This window comes from Antennarius striatus, chromosome 11 (assembly GCF_040054535.1).
Source record: "Antennarius striatus isolate MH-2024 chromosome 11, ASM4005453v1, whole genome shotgun sequence".
NCBI lineage: Eukaryota > Metazoa > Chordata > Actinopteri > Lophiiformes > Antennariidae > Antennarius > Antennarius striatus.
Genome location: NC_090786.1, coordinates 8,595,001 through 8,610,601, shown reverse-complemented (window position 1 = coordinate 8,610,601; position 15,601 = coordinate 8,595,001). Strand labels below are relative to the sequence as shown.

Here is a 15,601-nt window from a genome sequence, read left to right as displayed (position 1 = left end):
TCACAATGTTCCATGAGAGACATGACCCTGACACCTAATTCCCCTTCATCAGCATATAAACGTCCAACTTTGCGCTTCAGCAGACGGAGGCATTTTCAGTTTGATACAGGAGGTTGTTTTTGAATATAAATTTTTTTTTTTTTTTTTTAAAAAGGAACGACCCGGAAACTAGGTTCTTGCTTTTGTGTTTGTGTAAGCACACATTGACGCTGAACGCTTACTTACAAGCACTGAAAATGTAAAAAAAAAACAAAAAAAAACAAACAGAATAAACCATCACATCTTGAGGCGCAGACGAGTCCTCCGTCAGCTGAGCGCGCCAGGCGCGCAAGGATAAACAGCGCGTTTCCTCCGATAGCTGCGCTCAAGATGCTGTTGCTGCTGGACCAGCAAGAACAGCTTTGAACCGGTTCTGTCACCGGCTACAAAGCAGAACGAAAATATGAGTTGTTGGTGCAGGATGCTCTCTTAACACACGGACATCACAAACCCCAATGCTGTGGAAAAACGAGCATGTATGAGCGACGAAGCCTTTTTTTTTTTTTTTTTTTTTGGTCGTATTTAGTCATTCTCAAAGACAGCATTTTTTAATAGCGAAACCATCCTACATGGAAAGTTCCCGTAGCTCTGCAGGGTCCTGCGGTTGTTGTTGCAGATGCTGAGGTGAGTGCCGTGTTTATGTTTTATTCCTTTAACAATATATCAATCCCAGGTTGTCTGCCTTTTTTGTTTAAAGAAGATGGTGCAATGAGGAAAAAAAAAATACAGTTGTTGCTGCGCAAACGTAGAGGAGATGTTATTTGATTTAATCACTATGCAATGTAATTATCATGTTAAGGGGATTACTAATACTGTCATTATTAAAGTCACGCATTTACTAACATCTTGTTGCAAGTCTACTTTGTACGCAGACAGGTCTGATGCGCTTTGCACCGAGCTTTCTCCCACTTCAAAGCCACACTGGACGCAAAGCTTGAGTAAAGTTGCTTTAATGATAGAGTGATAAAGTATAAAGTTACTCTGGAATTGATTTATAGATTTAGAAAGGTTTGAAATATCAACAGGGTGTCACCTACTACCTTTTGGACAGAGCTGGATCTTTTAAGAGGCAGGTGAAAGGTCCAGGGGATGGGGTTGGGGTGGGGGCCAGGGTTCACCTCCTCTTCTGAGGTGTGGTTATACAGACAGTAACAAAAGGAGGAGTCCTTTTTATGTCACATTCAGTGAGTTTTTAAGACCTCATTCAGGTGACTTGCCTGTTTGCTATGGCAACAGCAACCTTTTTCTCCATCTAGGCTTTGTGTGAGTGTAAATTCTCCAAACTTCTGGTGCTTCAGTTAGAAACATTTCTGGGATGTGTTCCTAAACTGTAATGTTTGTCTTTGTGTTTCCTCCTCAGGAATCCATCCTCTTTCGAAGCTGTAGCAGAACCCAGAGGGCAGCAGTAACATCAGCGCTATGGCTGCGTCTACTGAAGTCATGGACGGAGGATGGGGATGGATGATTGTTGTAGCCTCCTTCATGGCTCAGCTCCTGGCGTATGGATCGCCCCAGTCGGTGGGCGTCCTGTACCCTGAGTGGTTACATGCCTTCCAGGAGGGAAAGGGTGTGACAGCCTGGGTGGGCTCCATTGTAGCTGGAGTTGGACTTGTAGCGAGTGAGTAGAACCCAATATGATAGATTAATAATCTTGAACTGGTTCCCCATTGAAATTAAGGATATAAAGTTTGTCAGCGGTTATATCATTGTGATGTTACAAAGAGATGGAAGCAAATGAAGAAGCCCTCTGTCAGCAGTTTTCCCTTCAGATTATGTTTTTAGCATTTGAAAAGTGTACGTTAGTATCAAATTGTTGGTTTGGACTGATAAAATATGTGTGTTGTATTTAAAGAAGGGAATTAGACACTCTCCCTCACAATCGATTCCTTATCATTTGTTATACCACGTTACACAACAGACACAATAAGGAAAAGTGCTCTGACCGGTAATGATTATTTAAAGGGGTGATACAAACCATTCGTCATCAACAAGTTTATCTATTGTTACAGGTTGTGGAAAGTTGTGGCTTATAGTAATGTTTCAACAGAGTGGGAACAACCAACAATTGATGGGCACTTTGTGGCTCCCCCAGCAAAATTGTTTGCATTGATTTTGTAGGAGAGTAAAGAAAGTGGAAATCAGCAATGTTATGAATGATAGAGGATCAATTATTCTGTATGTGGCTACAGAGAAAAGAGAGAGTGAGGACAGATAGGGGCACAAACTATCTATCTATAGCTATATCTATATATACTGTATATATATATATATATATATATATATATATATGTAGTTATATATGTAGTTATATATGTAGTTATATATGTAGTTATAGTTATTACTATAACTATATATTCAAGAGACAGAATAAAAATTAAGTGTTTATCATTTCCATCTGCAGACTCTAAGTGTCCTGACATCATGACAGTGCTGAGCAAACAGGACTGCTGATAGATTGACGTCTAGGTTGACATTTCTGTCCTGGCCGGGCTCACGTGCCGGCCTCATGCATGGCTCGAATGGCTGCTTCTAAAATGACTGGCCAGATTTGGTGTCAGGTTCAGCCAAGTCCTCGTCATGTGTCACAACACTGCTTTCAATTCCCTAAATGTTTTGGTTTTGTAGTCACACTCTTTGCCTCTTTTTGTCTCTTTCCACTGCTTTTTGTATTTTTCATTACCCTTTTTTATTATTGTCCTTCTGTTTATTTTCCCACAGGTCCTGTCTGCAGCATCTGCGTAGACAACTTTGGGGCTCGTCCCGTGACCATCTTCAGTGGCGTAATGGTGGCAGGTGGCCTGATGCTCAGTGCCTTTGCTCCTAATGTCCAGTTCCTCATCTTCTCCTATGGGATTGTGGTCGGTAAGAAAATAATTATTTTCTTGGTGGCTATCGTACTTCGACCTTGTTCATTAACTGTCTAATAACAGTCAGGTAGAGGCATGGTTTTTAGAATTGTAATTAAAGAAATGTCTGATGTTGCTTCTTATCTGTTGAACACAAAACATTTTCATAACACATTCTGTACTTATTTAAAACAACCCGAATGTCTATTCAAACTATTATGTACTGACAGAGGCTGATTAGATCCTAACAGTAAATACCACTACTCCAGAACACTCCTCTTGGAATGAAACAGCAACATGCTATTTTATGTTGACTGAGATATTTCAGCTTTACACCAACTGTTTAAATTTTCTGCGTGAATTTGTCAGTGATGTTGATAAAAAGATAATATCATGGCATAATTGGATCCACCCATTATTTTTTATTGGCTCTTTATCCACACAAGTGTGTCTCTGCTCTGCCAGCCCCACCTTTTATTGCAATTTAATTTACTGCCCAGCTATGCATAAATTTGATGCGCACAGTCAGCAATGAGTTGAAAACGGCTATACATTTCTGAAGACAGTTATATATATTTTTAGAGGTGTGTCTGGGTGATGGCCGTGGTGGCATGTACACGTGCAGCTTGTTTACTGTAGATCCTGTGCTAAAGGGCGTTCAGTTTAAAAAAAAAAAAGCTATGCACACTTCCCTCTGAACATAGAGATTAGGACATTGTAAATTAGTGTTTTTAATGATCTCCTAATGTACAGAAACACAAAGTTTACAGACTCTATGCAACTGCTGCAAAGTTTTGCTATTATATCATTGCTCCTAAAAGAAGTCATTCCATGATAGTTTGCTTCATTGTTAGTTTTATATTTATTTAGGAAAACACATGTTAATGGCAGTTTCCATCAAAAACTAGCTCAATAGCTTATGCAAATAAATGTCATATGCATTATAATGACTGACACTGTTTCCACCAAAGGTTTTTTGTGTTGATCTTTTTCTATTTTGTTCACAGTGTGCTCAGTTTTGAATGTTATTCAGATCCAGGCATTATTCACAAAGTTGCAAAATACATATATTATGTTCCCAGGCTAGGGGAACCTAGACATAACACATGTTGAGCTACCACTCTCCCACACTCAAATCCAAGTACACAGTATCTCAGAGTACCAAAGCAGTTTATTTTTGCTTCTGAGGTGACTAGTGCCTCAAAGCAAGAAACAAAAACTTATCTCTCAGCTACTCAACTACTCTGTCTCTCTAAAATTAAGTCAAACAAAAGCTAGGAAACATTACATGAAGTAGAAAAAAACTGCAATATAGTATACTATTACATACTATACTGTACCCTTATGTGCATAACCCATTTTCTGATACATACTATCTAAGTTAATTCCAATTCCTGAATATTTTCAACAAACAAAGCTTTTTCCTCATTTACCTAGACTAATAGAAATCTTCCTCGTCTCTGTTTGTCCTCACTCCTACTACAGGCTTGGGTTGTGGTCTGGTCTATGCAGCCACACTGACAATCACCTGTCAATATTTTGACAAGAGACGTGGCCTCGCCCTCGGCATCGTCACCACAGGTATCGCCGCTCACCCTCTTCTTTCATGTGTGAGCTGCTTGGTGTCTCAGGATGCTGAGGTGCTGAGCAAAGGCAGTGTGGTCTCTTTGGGAGGAGCATAGACTGGACCGGTGATGAACATATGAAGTCACAGAAATATTAGAAATTATGATGATGTTTTGGTTAGGTTGATGGTAGACTTAAATTATGTCAGACAGGACTCCCCATGATGAGGAAAGTTATTTGGATTTTTAAGCTCTTTCTCACAAAGGTCTCACAGAGGTTACCTTTCTGCTGTGGAGGGCATCGGTACTTTGTGACATTGCTGTTGGATGTGGTTACAGGTGCAACATATCCCACCTCAAAGGTGTGGTCAGAGTTGGAACAAAAATCCAATTTTATACTGTGGTTATGAAATGATTATTTGTTGAGGTACACCCCATGTTAATGCTGTTGTGTAGCACATTTCGGACTTTGGCACCCCCATGTGGTAAAATTTTTATTTTAAAAAGGCTGTCCTGGTTTTCATAAGGATTGAAAATATCCTCATGTATTATTCCACACATAATGGCTTTCATTTGCATTGATTATTAATATGTAATTTTCTTACCCAATCACTGAATTTCTCTGTTCTTCTTCTCGCCCAGGTACAAGTGTTGGCACCTTCATCTATGCCACTGCTCAGAATGAGCTGATTGTCTTGTATGGCCTGGATGGCTGCCTACTGATCATCGGAGCTGTAGCACTAAACATCATGGCCTGTGCCGGCTTCATGAGACCCCTGAACATGCCAAGATACTACCTCAAACAGAAGGCCGCTCTGGAACGGAGCACAGAGGAGCAGCTTTTCGAGAAGCCTCCGTTTCAGGAAGACCTGAAGATCAAAACAGGTTCCAACTCAGCCAGTCCAGAGAAAACTCTGATGGTAAAGGAGTTGCTCATCACAATCGATGCCAGTGACTTGGCTACTGAGACAGAGAAGAAGAAAAGCAGCTTTCTGTCTGGGTTGGCCATCATGAAAGTTATACAGAAGAAGCAACAGTCCTACTCAAAGTACATACAGTCTATGTACGAGATCTTGCAAGATCAAGCCATGGTGGCATACTGTATTGCTGTCTTCCTCTTTAGCCTGGGGGCATACCCTCCAGTGCTCTTTATAGAGGATGTAGCACAGAGTCAGGGACTTATTGAAGAAGTTAGTTTCATACCTCTGGTGTCAATAGGAGCCATTGCCACTTGTGTGGGTAAACTGGTACTGGGTGTCCTTGTGGACATCAGGTGGATCAACAGCCTCTACCTGTACGCCTTCACCATGTTTGCAGGAGGCATGTCATTGCTTCTCATTCCCATCACTAAGAGTTATTTTGGACTGCAAATCCTGTCTGTCATATTGGGTTTCTTCTCTGGAAACTGGTCTCTGACCTCTTACATCACCACAAAGATTGTTGGACTGGAAAGACTGTCACAAGCCTATGGTATCCTCATGTTCTTTGGAGGCATTGGGATCATGCTTGGACCCCCTGTTGTAGGTAGGATGGTTTGTCTTTACCTACATTTTTAAATGTGTTGATAGCTTGCTGGGAATTCTCGTTAATTGTTCTCCTTCTCTCTATGCAGGTTGGTTCTTTGACTGGACTCAGTCATATGACTATGCGTTCTACTTCAGTGGGGGTTGCGTTGTCATGGGATCATTCATTTTCTTTCTACTCACCCTTCCCTGCTGGAACAGGAAAGACGACAACAACAGACGGGACGTCCTTTACACCACCAGCTGTGACAAAGTTGCCTCTGTAGCCTGAGATCGAATCTTTCATACAGATTCAAATCTAATCCCTACTGCCCAGCAAATGTTTGCTGACAAGCATTTGCATACCTGGACCACTGCTAGGAAGACTTCACTTTCTGTGATGTACGGGGGTCTTCACCTCGTAGTTTTGCTGCCAGGTTATAATGTACCCAAATACTTGCCAGAGGTTTGGGAATACAGATCTTTAGTCTGTACTTACCCTGCATTTCTCAGGTCCAAACCACATACTGCAGATGTTTTGATGGTTCGATGCCAGTGCTGTTGTTTTTTTTCTATTAGTAGGATTGTTGGTTTATTTTTTAATGTCACCTGAACAATGCTGTTCAGCCTCCTGACTCGGAGTCTTGTTTCGTATTTGAACAATAGCTTTCACGTCACTGTAACTCTAAAAAAGACCACAGTACTGTTTATGAATAACATTAATGCATTGTGAAATGATAACTGTGTTAATTGAGGTTTGAAAACCACTCTGCAAATACATAAAAGATCTCCCAAAAAAAGAATACAGGGACTGGAATGAAGGAGGGAGTCTTTGTCTTTGATTCAATATACACATATATTTTCAATATTTACAATATAATGTTCTGTTTGCAAGATCCTTGTTTATCTTAATTACACCACTATGTATTTTACCAAAGCATCAATAATAGTCAATGCCTGTCGAAACACACAATGCCTGTTTTAAATGACTTAACAGTCTACATTTATTTTATTTGTACTATTTTTTTTCCTTCTTTGCAATGTCTTTACAGGCTGATTTTCCAACTGTCTTACTTTCATATACCTCCTGCTTCTGGATTAAAAGTACAGAGGAGATCCTGATGTATATTAGTCCAAACTCAGCAGCATGTTTCTACTCTTTGTGGCATGTTTGTCATGACTCCTGCTCACGTTCCTTGTGACCAGGCTGGTCCCTTTTTTATCATGTGTGTATAAAGTACTTGTGTGTGTGTTGATTGTGTGTCTGTGTACTTGTTTGCACATGCAATGGAACATCAGACACAGGTTTATGTCTGTGCATTGTTTGATAAACTTTTGTATTGACATACATTTTTAAGGTCATATGTGCTAGTGACTTTAATATGCACAAAACCAGCTGTAGCGCTGAAATGATGTTTTTAGGTTAAAAAAATGTGACCACCGTTAAATGCAGTGCAATAGGCATTTACACTCATTGTCATTGTTAAATATACTACCGCAAATGTATTTTTGATAGGTCCTGTTTCAGATGTTAAGATAGGCTATAGCTGCTGATATGTGTTTTGCTGTTTGTGCTGGTAGAGGGTATTTACAAGGTGCCGCTGTGGTACCAGTAGGCCTAGTACCGAATCAAAAGAGGCATTATGTTTGGTTGTCGTTCTTTTTTATGCTATTTGTCAATATTTCAGTTTTATTTCATTATTTAAAAAAGTGCCAATAAAACATACTTGAATTAAGATTTTGAGTTCACAGGTTGTAACTCATTTATTATAGAGTCTGAATAACATACTGAAGTTCACAGTTTCTTATTACAGGATGGTGAAGTCACATTGGTATTAAAATTTTGATTAATTTTCTGACTGATTACTATCCTGTCCACCTGCAGGTGGCGCCATTGTTTGACAGTGATAGGCCGGAGCTACAATTAAGCATCTCAAACAAGCCTGCTCCTTCGACTTCTGCAGCGGTCACTATGGTTACATGTGTCACGTGACAAGTAACATAAACACACTGTACTTCTACAGAGTTGCTCCATTTTAACAGCATCGTTTTTCAGATACTCACGCGTCGAACTTTCCCTTTCCGTTTCGGACAGTCAGTGGAGCATCATGTCGAGAAGGGGAAACACGTCCAACGACTGCACCTGAAAAATGGAGAGCTGCCCCGGTCCGCTGGGCTGAAAATGGGAGCCAGCGCGTCGCTGTCGCTCTGTGTAAGTTAAGATGTTAACACTTAGCTCCACGCCAAGGCCTGTCTGGTGTAGGAAATAAAGACAGGGTGTTTAACCTATTTATTTTACAAGGATTTTTGTTGTTATATGTGTTACATTTATGTTGCATGCATATATATATATATATATATATATATATATATATATATATATATATATATATATATATATATATATATATATATATATATATACACGCAATATATATACTGTATATGTGTGTGTATAGATATGTATATATATAATATACATATATACAGTATACAGTATATAACACACACACACACACATATACTGTATATTCAATAAATTTAGACATCTTTTTTTAATTGTAGAAATAGTCATTGAGTTAATAGAACTTTTTCATTGTGTGCTGATTGAATTTATATTGTTATTGTTCAATGGAGTGGATCATTTAAAACTTCAGCGCCTTGAGTTTTATGATCATCACTATGCTTGTGGCCTTTGGTCGTTTAGGGATATGTCGAAAGGATGTTACGATGGAGCAAATTGAACCAGCTATACTACCCCTTTCTCCATGCAGAACGATTCATCCTCAGTGAGAATACTGAGGCCACCAAAGATAAAGCCTGAGCCCATTACTTCCACCCTGGTGACACAGCCAGAACTGACCACCAGGTGTGTGTTTGGTGTTGCCTTGGAAACACTGAGAGAAGATGGCCAGATGATCTGTGGAATACCTCTTGTGTTTAGAGATATGGTGGATTTCCTGGATAACAAGGGTAATTTGGGCACATGTACTCTTGTTGTCTGATCCATTTAATTAAGTCCAATTTAATAGATCTCTCTCTTTCTATGATGTATGTGCCTTTGGGTATAGCAAATCTGCTTTGTCCTTGTCACAGGATTGCACTATAGAGGTCTGTTCCGTCTGTCTGGGTCTGTGGTGCAGACCAGGCAACTGAGGCAGCGCTGGGACAGGGGAGAGAGAGTGGATCTGGATGAGCAAGATGTCCCCACTGTGGCTTCACTCCTCAAACTCTTCCTGCGGGAGTTACCCACCCCCATTGTACCTGAAACCCACCGCAAACAGCTGGTTCAGTGCCTTACAGGTATAAAGAAATTATCACACATTCCTAGGATTAAATTATAGTCATGTATTAACTTGTATTCAGAAAGTAGAAATAATAAAGTGAATATGAATTTAATACAATAAAATCATTATTATTGTTACGACTATTGTTATTCTTCTTTTTCTTTTCCTTTCGGCTTTTCCCTTCAGGGGTCGCCACAGCGAATCAGTTGCCTCTATCTAACCCTGTCTTCTGCATCCTCTTCTCTCGCACCAACTACCTTCATGTCCTCTTTCACTACATCCATAAACCTCCTCTTTGGTCTTCCTCTAGGCCTCCTGCCTGGCAGTTCAAAACTCATCATCCTTCTACCAATATATTCACTATCTCTCCTCTGGACATGTCCAAACCATCTCAGTCTGTCCTCTCTGACTTTATCTCCAAAACCTCTAACATGTGCTGTCCCTCTGATGTACTCATTCCTGATCCTATCCTTCCTGGTCACTCCCAGAGAGAACCTCAGCATCTTCATATCTGCTACCTGCAGCTCTGTCTCCTCCTGTCTTTTCCTCAGTGACACTGTCTCTAGACCAAACAACATCTCTGGTCTCACCAGTTTTGTACACCTGTCCTTTCATTTTAGCTGAAACTCTTCTATCACACATCACACCTGACACTTTTTTCCTATCGTACCATCCTGCCTGTACACACTTCTTCACCTCTTTTCCACACTCTCCATTGTTCTGGACTGTTGACCCTAAGTACTAAAAATCCTTCACCTACTTGATCTCTTCTCCCTGTAACCTCACTCTTCCACTTGGGTCCTTGTCATTCACACACATGTACTCTGTCTTACTGCGGCTAACCTTCATTCCTCTCCTTTCCAGGACAAACCTCCACCTCTCTAGCTTCTACTCCACCTGTTCCCTGCTCTCACTGCAAATCACAATGTCATCTGCAAACATCATAGTCCATGGAGATTCCTGTCTAACCTCATCTGTCAGCCTGTCCATCACCATAGCGATGGACAGGCTTGAACTCCTCTGTCACACCTACAGCACACCTCACCACTGTCTTACAGTCCTCATACATGTCCTGCACCGCTCTAACATAGTTCTCTGCCACTCCAGACTTCCTCATACAATACCAAAGTTCCTCTCTGGGCACCCTGTCATAAGCTTCTCTAGATCTACAAAAACACAATGCAGCTCTGTTTGGCCTTCTCTGTACTTCTCTATCAACATCCTCAAAGCAAATACTGCATCTGTAGTACTCTTTTTTGGCATGAAACCATACGGCTGCTCACAAATGTTCACTTCTGCCCTTAGTCTAGCTTCCACTACTCTCTCCCATAACTTAATTGTATGGCTCATCAGCTTTATTCCTCTGTAGTTGCCACAACTCTGCACATCTCCCTTGTTCTTAAAAATGGGCTCCAGCACACTTCTCCTCCATTCCTCAGGCATCTTCTCACCATCTGAGATCCTGTTGAACAACCCAGTCAGAAACTCTACTGCCACCTCTCCTAGACACTTCCATACCCCTACAGGTATATCATCAGGACCTACTGCCTTTCCACTCTTCATCCTCTTCAATGCCCTCCTCACTTCATCCTGACTAGTATTTGCTACATCCTGGTCCACAACAGTCACCTCTTCTAGTCTTTGTTCTCTCTCATTTTCCACGTTCTTCAACTCTTCAAAGTTCTCTTTTCATATGTATACACTCCTGTACCTCCTCATTCCACCACCAAGTCTCCTTATCTACTTTCCTTCCAGATGACACACAAAGTACTCTCCTACCTGTCTCCCTGATCACATTAGCTGTAGTTGTCCAGTCGTCTGGCAGCACCTTTTGACCACCCAGAGCCTGTCTTCATTCCTTCCGAAAAGTCATACAACACTCTTCCCTTTTCAGCTTCCACCATTTTGTCCTCTGCTCTGTCTTTGTCCTCTTCAAGTCCTCACCACCAGAGTCATCCTGCACACCACCATCCTATGCTGTTTGGCTACACTATCGCCTACCACTACTTTACAGTCACTGATCTCCTTCAGATTACACCGTCCACATAAGATGTAGTCTACCTGTGTGCTCCTACCACCACTCTTATTGGTCACCCTATGTTCCTGCCTCTTCTGGAAGAGTGTATTCACTACAGCCATTTCCATCCTTTTTGCAAAGTCAACTATCATCTGTCCTTCTGCATTCCTCTCCTGGATACCAAACCTGCCCATCACCTCCTCATCACCTCTGTTACCTGCACCAAAATATCCATTGAAGTCTGCACCAATGATAACTCTCTCACTTCTTGGTATGCTCTGCATCACTTCATCAGTCCACCCAGAATTTCTCCTTCTCTTCCAGCTCACATCCTACCTGTGGAGCATACCCACTATCAACATTGAACATCACACCTTGGATTTCTCGCTTCAGACTCATCACTGTATCTGACACTCTTTTTACCTCCAGGACATTCCTAACAAACTCCTCCTTCAAGATAACTCCTACTCCATTTCTCTTCCTGTCTACACCATGATAGAACAACTTGAACCCTGCTCCTAAACTTCTAGCCTTGCTACCTTTCCACCTGGTTTCCTGGACACACAGTATGTCTATCTTCCTCCTCTGCATCATGTCAACCAACTCTCTACCTTTTCCTGTGGTTCCAACATTCAACGTCCCTACTCTCAGTCCTATACTCTTGGCGTTCCTCTTCTCTCTCTTCTTACGGGCACACTTTCCTCCTCTCAAACAGTAATCCAATTTCCACCGGCGCCCTGTAGGTCAACAGCGCCGATGGTGGTCGTTGTTAACCAGGGCCTCGACCGATCCGGTATGGAAGTCATAGGTTTGATTCGCATGTTTGATTTGGCAAAAGTTTTATGCCGGATGCCATTCCTGACGCAACCCTCTGTATTTATCCGGGCTTGGGACCGGCACAATAAGACACTGGCTTGTGTCCTCTTGCAGCTACATATTATTATTATTATTATGAATGAATTGTTTTAAGTTAGATTACGGTGATTCAGAAACAAATATCCAAAAATGAATAATAAGTCATTTGATTTTTTGTTAATATCATGTGGAATACAAAAAACAAAACAAAAAACAAAATAGAAATGTGAAACTTTTTTTCTCTGTTTTAAACGATAACAATTTAAATCAATGTTAATCAGAATACAGAAATATATGGTTACAAAATAAGGGTGCCAAAATTCTAATTCTGATTTCTGGTGTGCCAGAGCTGCTTTAGCCAGGGAAAATAATTTCAGGTAAATCACCAGAGAGATGTGAATAACGTTTGTTCTCAAGGGCCTATCACAGTCTAGCCATCTTGTGTATATCAATAGAAATAATGATTAGTGATTGAAATACATTGAAACAGTCTTTTGATGATTTTGCTTGTTTTCAGGTTGTACAGACAGAGCGGAAATCAACCAGTCTCTGAAAGAAAATCTTTGCCACCTCCCTGAAGACAACTTCTTTTTATTGTCTTATCTCATCCACTTCCTGTCCAAAGTGGCCAAACACAGCCAATCAAATAACATGCCTGTGGAAAATCTTGCGACTATCTTTGGGCCTTGTATATTCCAGTAAGTTGCTGTGAATGTCATTTTTAAGTCCTCACCAGACCTGCACATGTACATGATGCTCTTTTGAAGCAGACTGCTGGTGAATGATTGCTGTTTTGTATTTTTCCCCATTCAAATAGTTTCATGTATCTCCCTTCTAGCATGTTTTCACACATGCTAGAAGGGAGATACAGTATAGCTTGGATGATTTCTCAAAAAATATCAAATTGTCATGAGAGGATCTCGGGAGGACCTGACCTAGTTCATCAGTGGTTGTGTCACTTTCATTTCAGTGCAGCTGCAAAACTAATTGGGGGTGGAGTCAGGCTTTTCACCAAGGAAATGGGTGTGGATTGCAGCTGATAATGCAGGCAGATTCAACTGAGGTCGTTAGCATTTTGTCGGTGGCTTCTCTGATCCTGTTTATAGAGCTCAGCCATCACTGTAAACAAACAAATCTCGAAGGAGATACAAGTAAAATTACCCTTGTGTTCATTTTCTGCTGCACCGGAAGCTCATGTCCTTTGAACTGTTGCCCCATCCTCTGTTCTTCTGTCACCTGTTTGTCAAATCTTTTCTCTCTAAAGCTTAACTACATCTCAGTAGAATGATGAGGAAGTCCTGCCATAAAACGAGGGGAAGAAGAGCTGGTTAGGGGCCGTGGAGCCTATGAAAAGGCTCAACAGAAGAGAATGGAAGGAATGATCATATGGTTTGAATGAGAAAGAATGAATGAGGTAGAGACCATCAAATGGAACAAAATGCACATCTATCCCAAAGTAACAACTTGTAAGAAACATTTCAATGCAATTTTGAAGTGTGTCAAGATTTTAGTAATATCACTATGAATTAGAGTGATGTGACAGTATCTTTTTCTTACCCCCGTAACTTATGAATGTTTGTCATCTGAATCCATTTCTAAACAGCCTGCTGCCTTCTCATGTGTCTATTATGTAATCCATGTGACAGGCTGCCCCATCTTGTCATTTCAATTGACCTGCCTGCCATGTAAACCCACATTTATTACTGCTCAAATTCTCCTCCCTGGTTGTATGCCATTTTAGACTTCTCCTGGCGTAAATACATCAGATAATATCTGAACAACACAGCAGATGATGTCAGTGGTGAGGCACATTGAACACAAATATATGAGCTCAACTATAAACATGCAATGACTATTTTTGGTGCTGCTTACAGAGATAAGCAAGTGAGTGTGAGTCAGTATTGTGACCAGAGGTGACACATGTCTGAAATTTAGGATCAGCAAATCAACAAAATAGAAGTTTCCCAGCCTTCATTATCCAACTGTTTATTATTTTCAGTGTTTTATCATTATCATTTTGCCATTATTATTTACCGAGGAATTGTGTGTCAGTAGAATCCAGACTGTTCATCTTAGTCCGGTTCTGTATGCCACTCCACTAGATGGAGCTCTTTTTCATTTCTTTTGATTTGCACAGAATCCTTTTCAATACAAAATATGTATCACAGACATGGTGCTGTTGTCTTGTCTTTCTTCTTTATGCAGTGTTCCAGCAGGACCCAGGATGCTGGAAGAACAGAACGTATGTAACGCCCTATTGCTGCATCTTCTCAGGCATCAGAAAAGTCTCCTTATAAAGACACCCGGGGATATGGCGGTCCCCTCAATCGAATCCTCCTCTCCTCCTCCTCCTACTCTCTCTTCTAATTTTCGCTTTGAGGTGAGAAGCTGTTACATCAACAATATCACAGTAAGTGATGCCATCACAACACAAGCAAAGGCAGTGTGGTTGTAGACTGCAGGTAAAATTATACACCTGTAAACTTGAAATGTCTATTCACCTGTAGCAAGTAGTGCTGTAAATGCTGGCCGGAGTAGTTCAGGAACTCTCAGGAAATGCACAATGAGTGTAAGTGTAGTTTAAGCACGGCTTAAATGAGTTGTTTTGAAATTACATGAATCATCAGTCAGCTTTACACTTATCTGCTTCCAGGTGATGTTGTTTAATATTCTTAGGTGATGTTTATATTCTAAGGAGTGATTGTTACACCGGTAAAGTTCTAACTGAAGCTTTAGTAAATATAAATATATACAAGTGATAAGTATAAATAAATAAATATAAATAATTACAGGATTTGTTTTCCTTGTTGGGTTTCTAGCAGTTTTCTATGGTCTCATGAAGAGAGCTATGAATCATATTCTGCATTTTTAGATATGGTACTTAATTTTATTATGGTAAATCCAGACGTTTTGTCATTCAAACTCATCATTATTGCAGGTTCGACCCGGCCACTGCAACTCAGTGCAGAGTAATGTGGAGAGACTGGAAGGAGATTCTAACTCCACCTTTGGGCCTGGCGATCTTCACGAAACAACATGGATGCATTCTCAAGTCAACAGGTAAGCTCATAATCTGGTTATCTTTTGCACCCCGTTTATAGAAGTTGTAAAAATGAGTCGTCAGCAGAATCTCTTATGCCCAGTAACAGTCGTCAACAGGAAAAATGCTTTTATTTATAAAGGTGACTGACCTTTCATTCATAAGGTAATAAAAATAGTATCACAGTTCTGCTTCTGGAAAGAGCTGAGAAATGGAATAATGTCAAATTAGTCCTTCACTCCGAATCTACATATTGAAGGCCATCTGCTTGTGGGGAACTTTTCCCACTCACAGCTTGGAGGCTGCTGTGATATTTTCTATTTTTAAATAGCGAGCGCTGCTTGCTGGGATGTTGCAAGAAACTTAATTAAATTTAAATATTTCCTGTGTTTCTCTGTCCCTAGTCACCATGTGAAGTGATTTTTATATACGCTTGATAATTACCACTTG

The 15,601-nt window shown here is 40.5% G+C and overlaps 2 protein-coding genes across 5 annotated transcripts in view; both read left to right on the top strand.

Moving 5' to 3' along the window:
• The first annotated feature begins 1,407 nt into the window (after positions 1-1,407).
• On the top strand, positions 1,408-7,690 carry LOC137604227 (monocarboxylate transporter 9-like). The gene is made up of 5 exons (XM_068328234.1): positions 1,408-1,657; positions 2,758-2,901; positions 4,371-4,466; positions 5,093-5,974; positions 6,063-7,690. The coding sequence occupies exons 1-5, from the start codon at positions 1,459-1,461 to the stop codon at positions 6,242-6,244; spliced, it is 1,503 nt and encodes a 500-aa protein (XP_068184335.1). The 5' UTR covers positions 1,408-1,458; the 3' UTR covers positions 6,245-7,690.
• Positions 7,691-7,982: 292 nt separating this feature from the next.
• The window catches only part of LOC137604225 (protein FAM13A-like), an 18,569-nt gene continuing 10,950 nt past the window's right edge, over positions 7,983-15,601 (top strand). For 2 of the 4 annotated variants that reach the window (XM_068328228.1, XM_068328230.1), the window contains exons 1-6: positions 7,983-8,164; positions 8,727-8,925; positions 9,049-9,255; positions 12,629-12,809; positions 14,317-14,521; positions 15,050-15,171. In XM_068328228.1, the coding sequence (XP_068184329.1) occupies positions 8,135-8,164; positions 8,727-8,925; positions 9,049-9,255; positions 12,629-12,809; positions 14,317-14,521; positions 15,050-15,171 (944 nt within the window). In that variant the 5' untranslated portion in view covers positions 7,983-8,134. Of the gene's footprint in view, positions 8,165-8,726; positions 8,926-9,048; positions 9,256-12,628; positions 12,810-12,963; positions 13,526-14,316; positions 14,522-15,049; positions 15,172-15,601 lie in introns of those variants that run through there. The other 2 variants (XM_068328229.1, XM_068328231.1) reach the window with 2 other exon arrangements.

Coding starts and splice junctions, on each gene's coding strand:
- LOC137604227 (XM_068328234.1), top strand. CDS start 1,459: ATGGCTGCGTCTACTGAAGTCATGGACGGAGGATGGGGATGGATGATT. Junction 4,467..5,092: donor CCTCGGCATCGTCACCACAG/GTATCGCCGCTC, acceptor CTTCTCGCCCAG/GTACAAGTGTTGGCACCTTC. Junction 5,975..6,062: donor GCTTGGACCCCCTGTTGTAG/GTAGGATGGTTT, acceptor CTCTCTATGCAG/GTTGGTTCTTTGACTGGACT.